The sequence below is a fragment of the Thalassophryne amazonica genome, chromosome 2 (genome assembly GCF_902500255.1).
Source record: "Thalassophryne amazonica chromosome 2, fThaAma1.1, whole genome shotgun sequence".
Classification (NCBI taxonomy): domain Eukaryota; kingdom Metazoa; phylum Chordata; class Actinopteri; order Batrachoidiformes; family Batrachoididae; genus Thalassophryne; species Thalassophryne amazonica.
In genome coordinates this window covers 70,460,422-70,477,873 of record NC_047104.1, presented here as the reverse complement: position 1 = coordinate 70,477,873, position 17,452 = coordinate 70,460,422, and the positions used below count along the sequence as shown (strand labels likewise).

The window sequence follows — 17,452 nt, the reverse complement described above, 5'->3', positions numbered from 1 at the left end:
CTGCTTAATAAGTCTTATTTGTTTAATAATTGCATGATCTCTATTGGTAATATGGATTTGTTCAAGATTCTTTAATTTTTCTTCCAGGTCTGACAGTTGCATTGTTTTTATCTTTTTTGATAAGGCTGACCAAGCTATTTATTATCTTGCCCCTCAAGACGGCCTTAAACGCATGCCATAGCATACTGGGATTTACAGTCCCATGATCATTTTCCTGGAGATATAAATCTAGCTCTATTTTCATCATTGACATAAAGCTGGCATCATTTAACATACCAGAGTTTAACCTCCAAAGTGTTTTGCGCCTTTTGCCTTCTAGATGCATTGTTTTTTTTGACAAATCTTTATTGATTTTTTTCTTTTTAATTAACAAACAAGCACATACACAAACAAAGCAACACGAACAAAAGAACAAAAGAAGGCATGTTAACAGACAGTCATCAGGGACAACAGCAAGTAAATATAAAATCTGGAAATTAACATTAGTGAAGAAAGTAAAAAGAATAACATGAGCAAAAAAAAAAAAAGAATGGGTTATACAATTTCAGACAAACCCCCTCCCTCCAAAAACTCCATAAACGAATCCCAGATCTTAACAAATCTGTTATAGTTCCCCTTGATCAAGTATGTCAGTTTTTCCATGGCTATACAGTGTGAGAGTGCTTCAGCCCACATTTGCTTACTTGGCCTATACATAGATCTCCATGACAGAGCAATTTTATGTTTTGCTTCAAGTCCCAGTATACAGAGCTAAGGGCATAGTGGAAGATGTGTATCAGTAATCTTAGACAAAGTCGTAATTATCTCCTTCCAAAATTCTTGGATAATGGAACACTCCCAAAGACAATGAAATAGAGTCCCTTTATGTGTACCACATTTAACACATAGATCAGGTGTGTTAGGATCAATACTATGTTGTACTACTGGAGTGATATATGTTCTCATCAGCCATTTGTACTGAAGTAATTTAAACCGTGTATTTATCGTTTGAACTTGGCTTTGTAAGGATGCATGCTTCCATTCTTCATCAGTTATTTCTTCTTTAAGATCTAGACACCAGGCATGTCTTTTATCATCTGAGGATTCTATTGATTTTGCAATGATACTGTGATAGAATCGAGAGATGAGTCCAGGTCTACCACAATAGTTCACAGCTATCGTTTCAATAGTGTTCAGGGAGGGTAGGCTTAAGGAGTTTTGAGTTTGTTTTATGAAATGTCTAATTTGCAAGTATTTGAAAAAATGTTTGGCATCAATGTTAAATCTTTGCTTGACATCAGTAAAACTTAAAAGGACTTCTCTGTCATAAAGATCTGATATTTTGTTGATACCCTTATTAGCCCATATCTTAAAGCCAAGATCGTTTGTACCTGGTGTGAAATTTCTATTTCCCCAAATGGGAGTAAATTGGGATAAAGCAGCATTTTCTTTTAAGTAGTTCAAAACCTCATACCAGACGATCACTGTATTCCTAACAAAAGGATTTAAGTTTCGTTTTTTCAAAATAGAAAGGTTAGCTGAATGGAGATATAACTTAAGAGGGATTTTGGAGGTTGTCTTCTCCTCAATCCTCACCCAGTTAGGGAATGATGTAGTGTCAAACCAGTATGAAGCCGCTCTCAACTGTGCAGCCCAATAGTATCCTTGGACAAAAGGGACTTTTAACCTACCCCTATCATATGGTAAATACAACAGAGTCATGCGTAACCTGGGGCGTCTATCATTCCAAATGAAATGACAAAAGATCTGCTTCATTTTGGCAAAAAAGTTAGTAGGAGGAGCAAGTGGAATGGTTTGAAAGAGGTAAAGGAGCTTAGGAAGAATATTCATTTTCAGAACATTAATACGTCCAATCATGGACAGTGGCAGAGATTTCCATCTGTTTATAGAGCACATCACAGATTCAACTATGGGGTCATAATTAGTGGGTACCAATGATTCCATTGTTGGTGTAATTTTAACACCCAGATACGTGAAACTATCCTGGACATTCTTGAAGGGGCGGTGGAGTTATTCTTTTTGAGCTTTTCAGGAACATAATTGTAGATTTTGTTGCATTAATTTTATAGCCAGAAAAACTCCCAAATATTTCTATACATTTCAATAGGGCAGGTACAGATTGCTTCAGGTTGGTCAGAAAGACAACCACATCATCAGCAAAGAGTGCTATTTTATTCTCAATATCATTTTTGTTAATACCGGTTATCTCAAGGTTGTTTCTGATTGTAATAGCCAAGGGTTCTATAGCTAATACAAAAAGAAGAGGTGATAATGGACATCCTTATCTTGTGCCTCTGGAGAGAGGAAACTGTTTTGACACTATGTGGTTTGTCAATACTGATGCCCTTGAGTCATAGTACAAGATCTTAATCCAATTAAGGAAATAACTGCTTATACCAAAATGTTGAAGAACTTCAAATAAATATGTGTTCCACCATATCAAAGGCCTTTAAAGCATCTAGACCTATCATGGCCATGTCAGGTGTTTCCTTTTTAGCATGTATAATATTTAATACCCTACGGATATTGTGGAAACCTTGTCTGCCCAATATAAAACCATTTTGATCTGGCTCAACAATAGATGGCAAATGCTTCTCTAGTCGGCGTGCAAGAACTTTGGCTATTATTTTGGTATCATTATTGATCAAAGATATTGGGCGATATGACTCACATTTTGTAGAAGGTTTGCCAGGTTTTAATATTAAGGTTATAAGTGCAGTCTTTAGCGTTGAGGGTAATTCACCTTTCTCTAATGATTCCTCACACATATCTAATAAGGAAGTAAGTAGCATACCTTTAAATGTTTTATAAATGTCAATAGGAATGCCATCAGGCCCTGGTGTTTTCCCTCCTTTCATACTATCAATGGCCTCTGATAGCTCAGACAGGGATATTGGGAGATTAAGTTCTTTTTGAGCATTGTCATCCAGCCTAGGTATGTCTATTTGGTTTAAAAAAGTTGTCAAGTGAGTGAGGAGTTGCTTTAGTTTCTGATGTATATAGTTTTGAATAGAATGCCTGAAATTTTTTATTGATATCTTGTAGATTAGTAATTGGATTCCCTAGTTCAGACTCAAGTTCAAAGACTGCTCTTTCATTCTGTAATGATTTTATACACCAAGCCAGTAGCTTCCCTGCTTTTTCCCCTTGGTCGTAGAATGTCTGTTTTAGTTTCATTAGACTAGACGCTGCCTTATTTGCTGACAATTCATTATACTGAGCTCTAAGAATGTCCAGTTTTTGTTTGGTCCCCTTCGTATTGAGAATATTAATTTCTTCTTCTAATTCTTTGATGTCTTTTTCCAACTCTATCAGCTTTATATGTTGTTTATTTGAGATACTGCTTGTATAGCTGATCATTTGTCCCCTGATAAAGGCTTTGAACGCCTCCCACCTAACTGACGCTGATGTCTGGTTGGTGTTCATTTTAAAGTAGATATCAATATTTTCCTCAAGAAATGTCAAAAACTCATTATCATGGATCCATCGTGGGCTTAATCACCACACTGAGGGTCCTTTGCAAGCTCTAGTGACAGTATAGGAGAGCAACAGTGGCGCAAGATCTGAAATGACAATACTTTTGTACTCACAGCCATTCACATTTTCTATAAGGGATTTAGAGAGAAGGAAATAATCAATACGAGAGTATGAATTATGAGTAGCAGAGTAGCAGGAGTATTCACGTCTAGATGAGTTATTGTATCTCCAAATGTCGCATAGACCAAACTTATTTATGTGGTATTGAATTGCTTTCCTACTTTGAATGTGCGTGACATCGCTACCTGAGGATTTGTCAAGAGCTGGATCCAGAGTACAATTGAAGTCCCCTGCTAGGCAGAAGTCACCATATAGTGATGATAAGGTTCGAAATAAATTGTCATAGAAAGAGGCATCATCATTGTTTGGCCCATAAACACAATCCAAATTAGTATCCTGACCAGATAATGAACCCTGTACAACACAGTATCTGCCCACTGAGTCTAATATGGTATTGTGAATTTTTAATGGAACAGAAGAGTGAATTAATATTGCTACCCCTCTTGCATGAGACGAATATGAGGCTGCTATGATCTGCCCTGGCCATCAATTTTTAATGGTATAAGTTCAGATGAGAGTAAATGAGTTTCCTGAAGAAAGGCTATCTGTGTTTTTAGTTGTTTCAATCTGGATGTTACTTGTTTCATCTTCATGATACCATCTGTAAATTAAACATTACCACTGTCGTCTCTATAATCAGAACATAAAATATTACCAATATTGTGCCTTCAAAACAAACATAGAACACACCAAACACAGGCCTATCCCCAACAAGGCCAAACACCAACCCCGTGCGGACAAAAACGCACAACCCCCCCCCAACCAGCGTCCCAGCCAGGCTCCAACCTGATCCTATAAAGGGAGCAGTGAGCAACCAAACGTCGCAATGGAGAAAAATAAACAATCAACAACAAAATAGTACCTTGGATATAAACTCCACCCAAATAATTAAAAAGAAAATGAAAAATATTCTTTTGTGACCAAAAAGAAAATATTTCCCAGTCCACAGTAGCCTAGACCATATTGTTGTTGTCTCTTACAAACATTGCAATGCCACAGCAGCTACACAACAGCAGGTTATTGTTGACAATCTGGACTGTCAATCCGAGCTATTATATTACCCTTGTTCCTCAGAAGATTCACGTCGGGTGTCTTGCGGATTGCAGCGCTCCAGCTTATCGATGAGTTTCTCAGCGTTAGCAGGAGAATCAAAGAAGTGCCAGGTGTCCTCGTGCCAGATCCGCAGTCGCGCAGGAAATATGAATCCATAGTCTATATTCAAGTCTCTCAGTCGTAGTTTAACACCATCAAAATGTTTTCGTTGTTTATGGACTTTTGGTGACAGGTCCGGGAAGAACAACACCCGACTGTTTTCGAGTTTGACCTCTTTCAGACATGCCACATTCATCACTTTGTCTCTGTCACGGTAAGAGAGGAATTTCACAAGCACAACACGCGGCTTTGTTTCACTTTGTTGTTGTTGGTTTTTTGCTGTCGGCGTCGTACCCAGGCGATAGGCTTGCTCGATGTCCAGGTGATCCTCCATACCAAGCACTTGCGGTAGCCATGTCATCAGAAACGCACGGCAGTCTCGCTTTTCAGAGCCCTCAGGAATTCCGACCAGCTTTAAATTGCAACGTCGGTGTTGGTTCTCGATCTCTTCCATCTGCATAGCAAGCTTTTGGACTTTTTCCTTTGTGGTGTCAGCCACTACTGTGAGAGAGGAGATCTGGTCCTCCACCGCACTAATGTGGTTCTCGGCTTCAGTGAGTCTTTCTGAGAAGGTCCCTATAGCTTCTTTAATCTCGCGGTTAGAGGAGACCACTTCATGCAATTGCGTGGAGAAGTCGTTTCTAACTTCATGCAGTTGCATGTTAAAGTCATTTCTGAGTGATTTTAGAGCTGACAGGATTTGACTCACATCACTAGCTTCATCCTGATTTAGCATAGTGCTTCCCTCAGCTCCTTCGGACTCGTCCTCGCGTAACACTCTGACGTGTTTTTTAAGTTTAGTTGTCTGTTTTCTCCCTCGATTCTTCGACATAATACGACATTCAGACCTTAGGATTGATTATGGTCACAATTCGCTCGATGTAGACTGTTAAAAACTTACAAGTTGTTTCAAATCAGGCGGAGCCTCTGTCCAAGCGACCTTTCAGCTACACGCCATAACCGGAAGTCCTCCTAGATGCATTGTTATATGAATTCCTGCATGGTCAGAGAGAATTCTCTGGCCTATTTTACATTCTTTGATTCTATGCAGATCCTTTTTATACATAAACGCATAGTCTAGTCTCGAGTGAGTTGCATGTCTCCCAGAGTAGAAAGTGTACTCAGGCTGTGAGCCATGTACGAGGTCTATTAGAAAAGTATCCGACCTTATTATTTTTTTCAAAAACCATATGGATTTGAATCACGTGTGATTGTGTCAGACAAGCTTGAACCCTCGTGCGCATGCGTGAGTTTTTCCACGCCTGTCGGTTGCGTCATTCGCCTGTGAGCAGGCTTTGAGTGAGGAGTGGTCCAGCCCCCTTGTCGGATTTTCATTGTCAGGAAATGGCGGAATGATTTGGGCTTTTTTTTCCCATCAGAATTTTTTCAGAAACTGTTAGAGACTGGCAGCTGGAAACCATTAGAAAAATGTATCTGGCTTTCAGTGAAAATGTTACAGGCTTGGTAGAGAATAAGGAGTGTTACTGTCGCTTTAAGGACGGCCCCCAGCGGCTGTGGGGCGCGCCGCACTCCGAAGCCACCATCGACAGGCTGAACGACCATTTCATTTCTAAACGGATGGCTGTCTGGATCCGTGACCATCGTGTGCCATTTCTCTGGTTATCACAAGAGCTGGACATCAACCATTTTCCGGCAGATTTCCCTTTTAACAAGAGATTTTGTCATGGAAAGCCGAGCAGAGGCTTCGCGCATCACGATGGATTCGCTACTGGAGTGAGACAAAACCACCTCCGTTTTGGTCTCACAGGACGGCTTTGAGATGGCGTTCAGACAGCTGTCGGTGGTTTTTCCATCGAGTGATTATCCGAGAAATTGTGGATGTGCCTGGACATGCCAGAACATGTCCCGTGAGGCTTCATCACGGTGTTGCTGTGCGCCATGCGGCACCGCCGCGACGCGTGGAATTCCTCTGCACGTCTGTCTCAATGTGCCGAAAAAGTGCTGATGTCCACGTCTTTTCACAATTCCTGTGCTAGTCAGACGACGTCCCGGATAAAACACAGCATCAAGTTTGGAAATGAACGGCACATTCCACTGTTACAGGAGTTTTTGTCATGGAAAGAGGAGCGGAGGCTTCGCGCGTCGCACAGAGCACAATGCCACAGATGTCACAAGATTTGGGGGAGCGTGCAATTGGCATGCTGACAGCAGGAATGTCAACCAGAGCTGTTGCTCGTGTATTGAATGTTCATTTCTCTACCATAAGCCGTCTCCAAAGGCGTTTCAGAGAATTTGGCAGTACATCCAACCAGCCTCACAACCGCAGACCACGTGTAACCACACCAGCCCAGGACCTCCATATCCAGCATGTTCACCTCCAAGATCGTCTGAGACCAGCCACTCGGACAGCTGCTGAAACAATTGGTTTGCATAACCAAAGAATTTCTGCACAAACTGTCAGAAACCGTCTCAGGGAAGCTCATCTGCATGCTCGTCGTCCTCATCGGGGTCTCGACCTGACTCCAGTTCGTCGTCGTAACCGACTTGAGTGGGCAAATGCTCACATTTGCTGGCGTTTGGCACGTTGGAGAGGTGTTCTCTTCACGGATGAATCCCGGTTCACACTGTCCAGAGCAGATGGCAGACAGCGTGTGTGGCGTCGTGTGGGTGAGCGATTTTCTGATGTCAATGTTGTGGATAGAGTGGCCCATGGTGGCGGTGGGGTTATGGTATGGGCAGGCGTCTGTTATGGACGAGGAACACAGGTGCATTTTATTGATGGCATTTTGAATGCACAGAGATACCGTGATGAGATCCTGAGGCCCATTGTTGTGCCATACATCCAAGAACATCACCTCATGTTGCAGCAGGATAATGCACGGCCCCATGTTGCAAGGATCTGTACACAATTCTTGGAAGCTGAAAATGTCCCAGTTCTTGCATGGCCAGCATACTCACCGGACATGTCACCCACTGAGCATGTTTGGGATGCTCTGGACCGGCCTATACGACAGCGTGTACCAGTTCCTGCCAATATCCAACAACTTCGCACAGCCATTGAAGAGGAGTGGACCAACATTCTACAGGCCACAATTGACAACCTGATCAACTCTATGCGAAGGAGATGTGTTGCACTGCATGAGGCAAATGGTGGTCACGCCAGATACTGATTGGTATCCCCCCCCAATAAAACAAAACTGCACCTTTCAGAGTGGCCTTTTATTGTGGGCAGTCTAAGGCACACCTGTGCACTAATCATGGTGTCTAATCAGCATCTTGGTATGGCACACCTGTGAGGTGGGATGGATTATCTCAGCAAAGGAGAAGTGCTCACTATCACAGATTTAGACTGGTTTGTGAACAATATTTGAGGGAAATGGTGATATTGTGTATGTGGAAAAAGTTTTAGATCTTTGAGTTCATCTCATACAAAATGGGAGCAAAACCAAAAGTGTTGCGTTTATATTTTTGTTGAGTGTATATATATACATACACAGTGTTCAGAATAATAGTGCTATGTGACTAAAAAGATTAATCCAGGTTTTGAGTATATTTCATATTGTTACATGGGAAACAAGGTACCAGTAGATTCAGTAGATTATCACAAATCCAACAAGACCAAGCATTCATGATATGCACACTCTTAAGGCTATGAAATTGGGCTATTAGTAAAAAAAAAAAGTAGAAAAGGGGGTGTTCACAATAATAGTATCATCTGCTGTTGACGCTACAAAACTATTATGTTCAAAGTGCTTTTTTAGCAATTCTGTGAATCACTAAACTAGTATTTAGTTGTATAACCACAGTTTTTCATGATTTCTTCACATTTGCGAGGCATGGAGTCAACCAACTTGTGGCGCTTTTCAGCTGTTTTTCCACTCCATGATTCTTTAACATCATTCCACAATTCATTCACATTTCTTGGTGTTGCTTCGGAAACAGCTTTTTTGATGTCACCCCACAAGTTCTCAATTGGATTTAGGTCCGGGGATTGGGTAGGCCACTCCAAAACATTAATTTTGTTGGTTTGGAACCAAGATTTTACTAGTGTGATTGGGGTCATTGTCATGTTGAAACACCCATTTCAAGGTCATGTCCTCTTCAGCATAAGGCAACATGACCTCTTCAAGTATTCTAACATATCCAAACCAATCCATTTTAAAGCACTGGAGATCATTGTAGATGAACAGCCTATAATTTTTTGCACCTGCGTATAAGTTTTCCCCTCTCCAATCAACTTTTTAATCAAACTACGCTGTTCTTCTGAACAATGTCTTGAATGTCCCATTTTCCTCAGGCTTTCAAAGAGAAAAGCATGTTCAACAGGTGCTGCCTTCATCCTTAAATAGGGGACACCTAATTCACACCTGTTTGTTCCACAAAATTGATGAACTCACTGACTGAATGCCACACTACTATTATTGTGAACACCCCCTTTTCTACCTTTTTTTTTTACTAATTGCCCAATTTCATAGCCTTAAGAGTGTGCATATCATGAATGCTTGGTCTAGCTGGATTTGTGAGAATCTACTGAATCTATTGGTACCTTGTTTCCCATGTAACAATAAGAAATATACTCAAAACCTGGATTAATCTTTTTAGTCACATAGCATGACTATTATTCTGAACACTACTGTATATATAAGGATCAGTTTAGAGCAAAACACATCCACACACCTTTACTGCAGCATTCTTTCTTGTGTGCGTGTTTCCAGTGGAGGGTCTGGTGGTGTTTTCCACAGTAAGTTACTGCGTGACATCGAGAGCAGGCCTTGTTACCAGGGCAACCACACACCCAGCAAAGTTTTACTCCAGAAATGGGCAACACGCCCTGGTCCAGTTCCATGTTAACTGGGGGTTCATCCTCTATCGAAAAACAAAGAAGGTTCCATTTTCATTTAATGTATGCACATACAGTATATGTGGACTTTCAAAGACAAGGGTAAAAATGTCACACAGTGAGGTCCATAAGTATTTAGACAGCCCCCCCCCCCCAAATTTTGCCTCTGTGCACCACCACTATAGAGTTAGGCAAAGGCTATAGAGGGTTTTCATGTGACGTATCGGTCACGTCATTTTGTGTCCCGCGGCCATTCTGGATTACGACGCGGTGGCCGCTGTGATATGCTACGTGCATTTGGCGAACAATTGCAGAAGCTTCCACGTCGATGTGAAGAAGCCTCACAGCACCGTGGCCCTGAGAGAGATCCGCCGCTACCAGAAATCCACTGTTTTATTATAATATTATTATATATTATAATTTTATTCGGCAATAAAATTATATAAGAATACATAAAAAATACCACTGAGGATAACACAAGAACGCTTCCAATACGGATGCTTATTTACATTGTGGTCCTCAAGCACCGAGCTGCTGATCCGCAAGCTGCCCTTCCAGCGCCTGGTGAGAGAAATCACTCAGGACCTCAAGACGACCTCCGCTTTCAGAGCTCTGCTGTGATGCTCTGCAGGAGGCCAGCAGCTTCCTAGTTCACAATATCACAGTGTGACACTCTCAGCCAGTTCGTTACATCAACACTAAATTCACTATCTGGTATAAGATACGGATCCACTGAACCAACTGCTACACATCTATCATGATAAATAGCTTTATCTCGAGGATTTAAAGCATCGTAATAACCGTACATTCTCTCCATTTTTCTATCACGCACCAGCCTCCTTGTAATCCAGAATGGAGACGGCACCTACCCTCTAAACGCCCAACCATTGGACAGATAAGTCATATATTGAACATTACATGCACAACCGTTGGGCAGATAAATATGTCTTATCTTATTCGCCCAACCGTGATCGTGTATTTGACACATTTTGTGCATCTAAACTATGTTTTTTACACCGCTTTTTAAGGCTCTATTGTGGTGTATGTTTGACACATTTAACGGCGTCGTCTTTAATTACTGTGAAAACACCGCAATGGATTAAAACAGACAAACTTCATAAGCATTTAGATCACAGCCCCTCCGCGGAGTGCGAACCCTCTCGCAGCCAGTGAAAAAAAATCCGCCTTTTTTCCCTCCTGCATTGAAACCGGAAGTGATCTTACAAGCGCACTCACTGGTTGATTGTGGTTGGGCGTACTTACTTTACTTTAATGAACCAAAGGTTGGGGGTATAGCCACTCCGATAGAGTTAACATGACACAATCAAGATGATATTGTTGTGTTGACTTTCAACTAAAATTTAAGGGGTTGAACAAAAAATCTCATTAAACATTTAGGAATTTGCCAAACTAAGAATTATTGTTCATAACATGTGAACTTTTAAAGCCAGTTTTCTTTATACAAGTCAGGAAAAGAATACATGAACATTTACAAGTCACTGAATTCAACAGAGGAATTATCAAGTGGGCATGTGGGAACCCTACTTCCTTGGTGTTTCATTGACAAGCACAAGACAACTCCAAAGGCATTCAAGGCAACCCCCCCCAAACAGACTACATTTACACCACTCATTATGAAACATAAGCAGAATGGTCAATCTCTGAGATGCGGCTGGATCCACATGTTGGATTGGATGATTTCTGTGGTGGACAGACTCTGCTGTAGTAACAGATCCAACGAGTGGCTCAATGACACCCCCACCCCGTCAGTGGACTGGATGCCTGCATGGAGTCTCGTCAATTGTTGTTGTGTTCTGTATTGTAGAGCTTTTTGGTAGAATGGTCTAAGCCAGTGGTGTCCAAAGTACTGCAGAAAGGGCCAAGACTTTCTTTGCAGCCACTAACTCCAGCAGGTGATTTCACTGATTAATATCACTTTGAGCAGATTGGAAGAGTTCATTAGTGAAATCACCTGCTGCAGTCAGTGGCTGCAAAGAAAACCTGCACTCTTTTGGCCCTTTCTGGAATACTTTGGACACCACTGGCCTAAGCAGTGGGTCACCCCTTTGAGTCTGGGCTGCTTGAGGTTTCTTCCTCAAATCATCAGAGGGAGTTTTTCCTTACCACTGTTGCCTGTGTGTTTCCTCTAGTGGTTGGTAAGGTTAGACCTTACTTGTGTGAAGTACCTTGAGGAAGCCTTCTTGTGATTTGGCACTATATATACGAAATAAACTGAACTTGAAGTAGGCAAACAGACTGTACGTCTGGTAAGAATCAACCTTTTTTGTTAAAATGGAATGAAATGACTATTAATTCAGTTGACTCTTTTATCATTCTTAACAGTACTAGTCACCCCCCAATACATGAGAGACAAGCTGACTTGGGACTTGCAATGCTGAGACTTGACAGCAACTTGACCTCTGTCAGTGAATAAATTTGAGCATTTGTTCCTGTTGGCTGATTCTTATTGACATCTTGCTTCACGCACAAACCTGATGGAGGGTCATATGGGTAGAACTCATTCTGTCTCGGCAGCTGGCTTCTGAACACTAAAAATGCAAAAGAAAGAGAAGTACTATCAGAAAACCTGGTGATCTCGTACACTCAACAAAAATATAAACGCAACACTTTTGGTTTTGCTCCCATTTTGTATGAGATGAACTCAAAGATCTAAAACGTTTTCCACATACACAATATCACCATTTCCCTCAAATATTGTTCACAAACCAGTCTAAATCTGTGATAGTGAGAACTTGTCCTTTGCTGAGATAATCCATCCCACCTCACAGGTGTGCCATACCAAGATGCTGATTAGACACTATGATTAGTGCACAGGTGTGCCTTAGACTGCCAACAGTAAAAGGCCACTCTGAAAGGTGCAGTTTTATCACACAGCACAATGCCACAGATGTCACAAGACTTGAGGGAGCGTGCAATTGGCATGCTGACAGCAGGAATGTCAACCAGAGCTGTTGCTCATGTATTGAATGTTCATTTCTCTACCATAAGCCGTCTCCAAAGGCGTTTCAGAGAATTTGGCAGTACATCCAACCAGCCTCACAACCGCAGACCACGTGTAACCACACCAGCCCAGGACCTCCACATCCAGCATGTTCACCTCCAAGATCATCTGAGACCAGCCACTCGGACAGCTGCTGAAACAATCGGTTTGCATAACCAAAGAATGTCTGCACAAACTGTCAGAAACCGTCTCAGGGAAGCTCATCTGCATGCTCGTCGTCCTCATCGGGGTCTCGCCCTGACTCCAGTTCGTCGTAACCGACTTGAGTGGGCAAATGCTCACATTTGCTGGCGTTTGGCACGTTGGAGAGGTGTTCTCTTCACGGATGAATCCCAGTTCACACTGTTCAGGGCAGACAGCAAACAGCATGTGTGGCGTCGTGTGGGTGAGCGGTTTTCTGATGTCAATGTTGTGGATCGAGTGGCCCACGGTGGCGGTGGGGTTATGGTATGGGCAGGCGTCTGTTATGGACGAAGAACACAGGTGCATTTTATTGATGGCATTTTGAATGCACAGAGATACCGTGACGAGATCCTGAGGCCCATTGTTGTGCCATCCAAGAACATCACCTCATGTTGCAGCAGGATAATGCACGGCCCCATGTTGCAAGGATCTGTACACAATTCTTGGAAGCTGAAAATGTCCCAGTTCTTGCATGGCTGGCATACTCACCGGACATGTCACCCATTGAGCATGTTTGGGATGCTCTGGACCGGCGTATACGACAGCGTGTACCAGTTCCTGCCAATATCCAGCAACTTCGCACAGCCATTGAAGAGGAGTGGACCAACATTCCACAGGCCACAATTGACAACCTGATCAACTCTATGCGAAGGAGATGTGTTGCACTGCATGAGGCAAATGGTGGTCACACCAGATACTGATTGGTATCCCCCCCCAATAAAACAAAACTGCACCTTTCAGAGTGGCCTTTTATTGTGGACAGTCTAAGGCACACTTGTGCACTAATCATGGTGTCTAATCAGCGTCTTGATATGGCACACCTGTGAGGTGGGATGGATTATCTCAGCAAAGGAGAAGTGCTCACTATCACAGATTTAGACTGGTTTGTGAACTATATTTGAGGGAAATGGTGATATTGTGTATGTGGAAAAAGTTTTAGATCTTTGAGTTCATCTCATACAAAATGGGAGCAAAACCAAAAGTGTTGCATTTATATTTTTGTTGAGTGTATATATAAGGCAGCTGTATGTGTATGTATGTCCACAAAAAACTTTCCCATCGTCCATCACAGTCCAGCTAAAGGAGCATCTTACTTATCATACTTGAGAATAAAAACACTGAATTAGCTTTTGCATGACATGAATGCCCCCTGGTGGTGTGCGCATGATATAATTTATTTAGGGCCCTGTCACACCTTGATGATTTAGCCAGCGTATGCCAACATATGAAAAATGCACAGAATCTGCTGGATACGTTATGCAACTGTCACACTCAAAGAACTTTGTTTGTTCCTACCTCCATTAGACTCCTGAATGTTTCTTAAGCTGCGGGAGCTGTCCAGAAGCAGTGTCAGGGTGGGACTTTACACATGTACTTTAGTTACACATGTTACAAATGTACCTAGTTACAGCGCTTGTTTAAGGATATGATTCCTTCTTTATGTTCTCCAATGCCATATACCAACACAGGGCAGAGTAGCTACCTAAACTCTGTGAGTGAGATAGATTATCTCGTCAATAGTTTTATATCCTCATTGAGGACAACTTTGGATGCTGTAGCTCCTCTGAAAAAGAGAGCCTTAAATCAGAAGTGCCTGACTCCGTGGTATAACTCACAAACTCGCAGCTTAAAGCAGATAACCCGTAAGTTGGAGAGGAAATGGCGTCTCACTAATTTAGAAGATCTTCACTTAGCCTGGAAAAAGAGTCTGTTGCTCTATAAAAAAAGCCATCCGTAAAGCTAGGACATCTTACTACTCATCACTAATTGAAGAAAATAAGAACAACCCCAGGTTTCTTTTCAGCACTGTAGCCAGGCTGACAAAGAGTCAGAGCTCTATTGAGCCGAGTATTCCTTTAACTTTAACTAGTAATGACTTCATGACTTTCTTTGCTAATACAATTTTAACTATTAGAGAAAAAATTACTCATAACCATCCCAAAGACATATCGTTCTCTTTGGCTGCTTTCAGTGATGCCGGTATTTGGTTAGACTCGTTCTCTCCGATTGTTGTGTCTGAGTTATTTTCATTAGTTACTTCCTCCAAACCATCAACATGTCTATTAGACCCCATTCCTACCAGGCTGCTCAAGGAAGCCCTAACATTAATTAATGCTTCGATCTTAAATATGATCAATCTGTCTTTATTAATTGGCTATGTACCACAGGCTTTTAAGGTGGCAGTAATTAAACCATTACTTAAAAAGCCATCACTTGACCCAGCTATCTTAGCTAATTATAGGCCAATCTCCAACCTTCCTTTTCTCTCAAAAATTCTTGAAAGGGTAGTTGTAAAACAGCTAACTGATCATCTGCAGAGGAATGGTCTATTTGAAGTTTCAGTCAGGGTTTAGAATTCATCATAGTACAGAAACAGCATTAGTGAAGGTTACAAATGATCTTCTTATGGCCTCAGACAGTGGACTCATCTCTTGCTTGTCCTGTTAGACCTCAGTGCTGCTTTTGATACTGTTGACCATAAAATTTTATTACAGAGATTAGAGCATGCCATAGGTATTAAAGGCACTGCGCTGCGGTGGTTTGAATCATATTTATCTAATAGATTACAATTTGTTCATGTAAATGGGGAATCTTCTTCACAGACTAAGGTTAATTATGGAGTTCCACAAGGTTCTGTGCTAGGACCAATTTTATTCACTTTATACATGCTTCCCTTAGGCAGTATTATTAGACAGCATTGCTTAAATTTTCATTGTTACGCAGATGATACTCAGCTTTATTTATCCATGAAGCCAGAGGACACACACCAATTAGCTAAACTGCAGGATTGTCTTACAGACATAAAGACATGGATGACCTCTAATTTCCTGCTTTTAAACTTAGATAAAACTGAAGTTATTGTACTTGGCCCCACAAATCTTAGAAACATGGTGTCTAACCAGATCCTTACTCTGGATGGCATTACCCTGACCTCTAGTAATACTGTGAGAAATCTTGGAGTCATTTTTGATCAGGATATGTCATTCAAAGCGCATATTCAACAAATATGTAGGACTGCTTTTTTGCATTTGCGCAATATCTCTAAAATTAGAAAGGTCTTGTCTCAGAGTGATGCTGAAAAACTAATTCATGCATTTATTTCCTCTAGGCTGGACTCTTGTAATTCATTATTATCAGGTTGTCCTAAAAGTTCCCTGAAAAGCCTTCAGTTAATTCAAAATGCTGCAGCTAGAGTACTGACAAGGACTAGAAGGAGAGAGCATATCTCACCCATATTGGCCTCTCTTCATTGGCTTCCTGTTAATTCTAGAATAGAATTTAAAATTCTTCTTCTTACTTATAAGGTTTTGAATAATCAGGTCCCATCTTATCTTAGGGACCTCATAGTACCATATCACCCCAACAGAGCACTTCGCTCTCAGACTGCAGGCTTACTTGTAATTCCTAGGGTTTGTAAGAGTAGAATGGGAGGCAGAGCCTTCAGCTTTCAGGCTCCTCTCCTGTGGAACCAGCTCCCAATTCGGATCAGGGAAACAGACACCCTCTCTACTTTTAAGATTAGGCTTAAAACTTTCCTTTTTGCTAAAGCTTATAGTTAGGGCTGGATCAGGTGACCCTGAACCATCCCTTAGTTATGCTGCTATAGACTTAGACTGCTGGGGGGTTCCCATGATGCACTGAGTGTTTCTTTCTCTTTTTCCTCTGTATGCACCACTCTGCATTTAATCATTAGTGATTGATCTCTGCTCCCCTCCACAGCATGTCTTTTTCCTGGTTCTCTCCCTCAGCCCCAACCAGTCCCAGCAGAAGACTGCCCCTCTTTGAGCCTGGTTCTGCTGGAGGTTTCTTCCTGTTAAAAGGGAGTTTTTCCTTCCCACTGTCGCCAAGTGCTTGCTCACAGGGGGTCATTTTGACAGTTGGGGTTTTTCCGTAATTATTGTATGGCTTTGGCTTGCAATATAAAGCGCCTTGGGGCAACTGTTGTGATTTGGCGCTATATAAATAAAATTGATTTGATTTGATGTATGTACATATATTATGTGTGCGATGTATGGGTTAGCATGGATATGTGACTGAATAGGCATGTATGTATGTATGTATTGGCAAAATGCATCTGGGTGAATGTTTAGGTACAAGTGTATGTATGTATGTATGTGCATGCATGTGTTTATATACACACGTGTACATGTGCAGTACAAGTAAGGTGTGTATTTAAATTTTATTATCTTTTTTCTGTATGCTGTTTTAACTGTATATGAGATTAGGGGTAACATGCAATATGCTGTTGAATTTCCATAGTCATGCAAGCATTGTACTGTTTGTTGTTGTATTTATTGATTTCTTGAGACAAAAAATGTCTGCAGCGCACTTGAAGTCCAAGACAAATTTCCCCTTGGGGATAATAAAGTGTACTGTATCGTATTGTACACCTTGACGATTTAGAAAGCGTATGTTGACAGCCCCATTTCCACAGAGCGGTGCAGGTCGAAATGGTTAAGTGTGATATGGTTTGTGTTTCCGCCGGCAGAACCTTTTTGTTTGGTAGGCAGAGCACATAAATATTGATGTGCACGCCATCAAGCACATGCACACTGTCGCTCAGCCTCTCTTCTTTACACAGAGGACAGAGTAATTTAACTTTTTTTTTTTTTGTCTTGGTAGATCATGGGATTTATTTTCATCATGTACAGAATGCTGAAGAATCGACTGATGCTTGTGGTAAATGCTGACGTGAA

At 41.5% G+C, this 17,452-nt stretch overlaps 1 protein-coding gene across 1 annotated transcript in view; it reads right to left on the bottom strand.

Annotated features, from left to right (window-relative positions):
- Positions 1-17,452, bottom strand: part of pdcd2 (programmed cell death 2) — a 59,968-nt gene that overhangs the window by 15,098 nt on the left and 27,418 nt on the right. Inside the window, exons 3-4 of the mRNA XM_034187559.1 lie at positions 12,043-12,099; positions 9,388-9,576 (exon numbers count right to left, since the gene is read on the bottom strand). Coding sequence (XP_034043450.1) covers positions 9,388-9,576; positions 12,043-12,099 — 246 coding nt within the window. The remainder of the gene's footprint in view (positions 1-9,387; positions 9,577-12,042; positions 12,100-17,452) is intronic.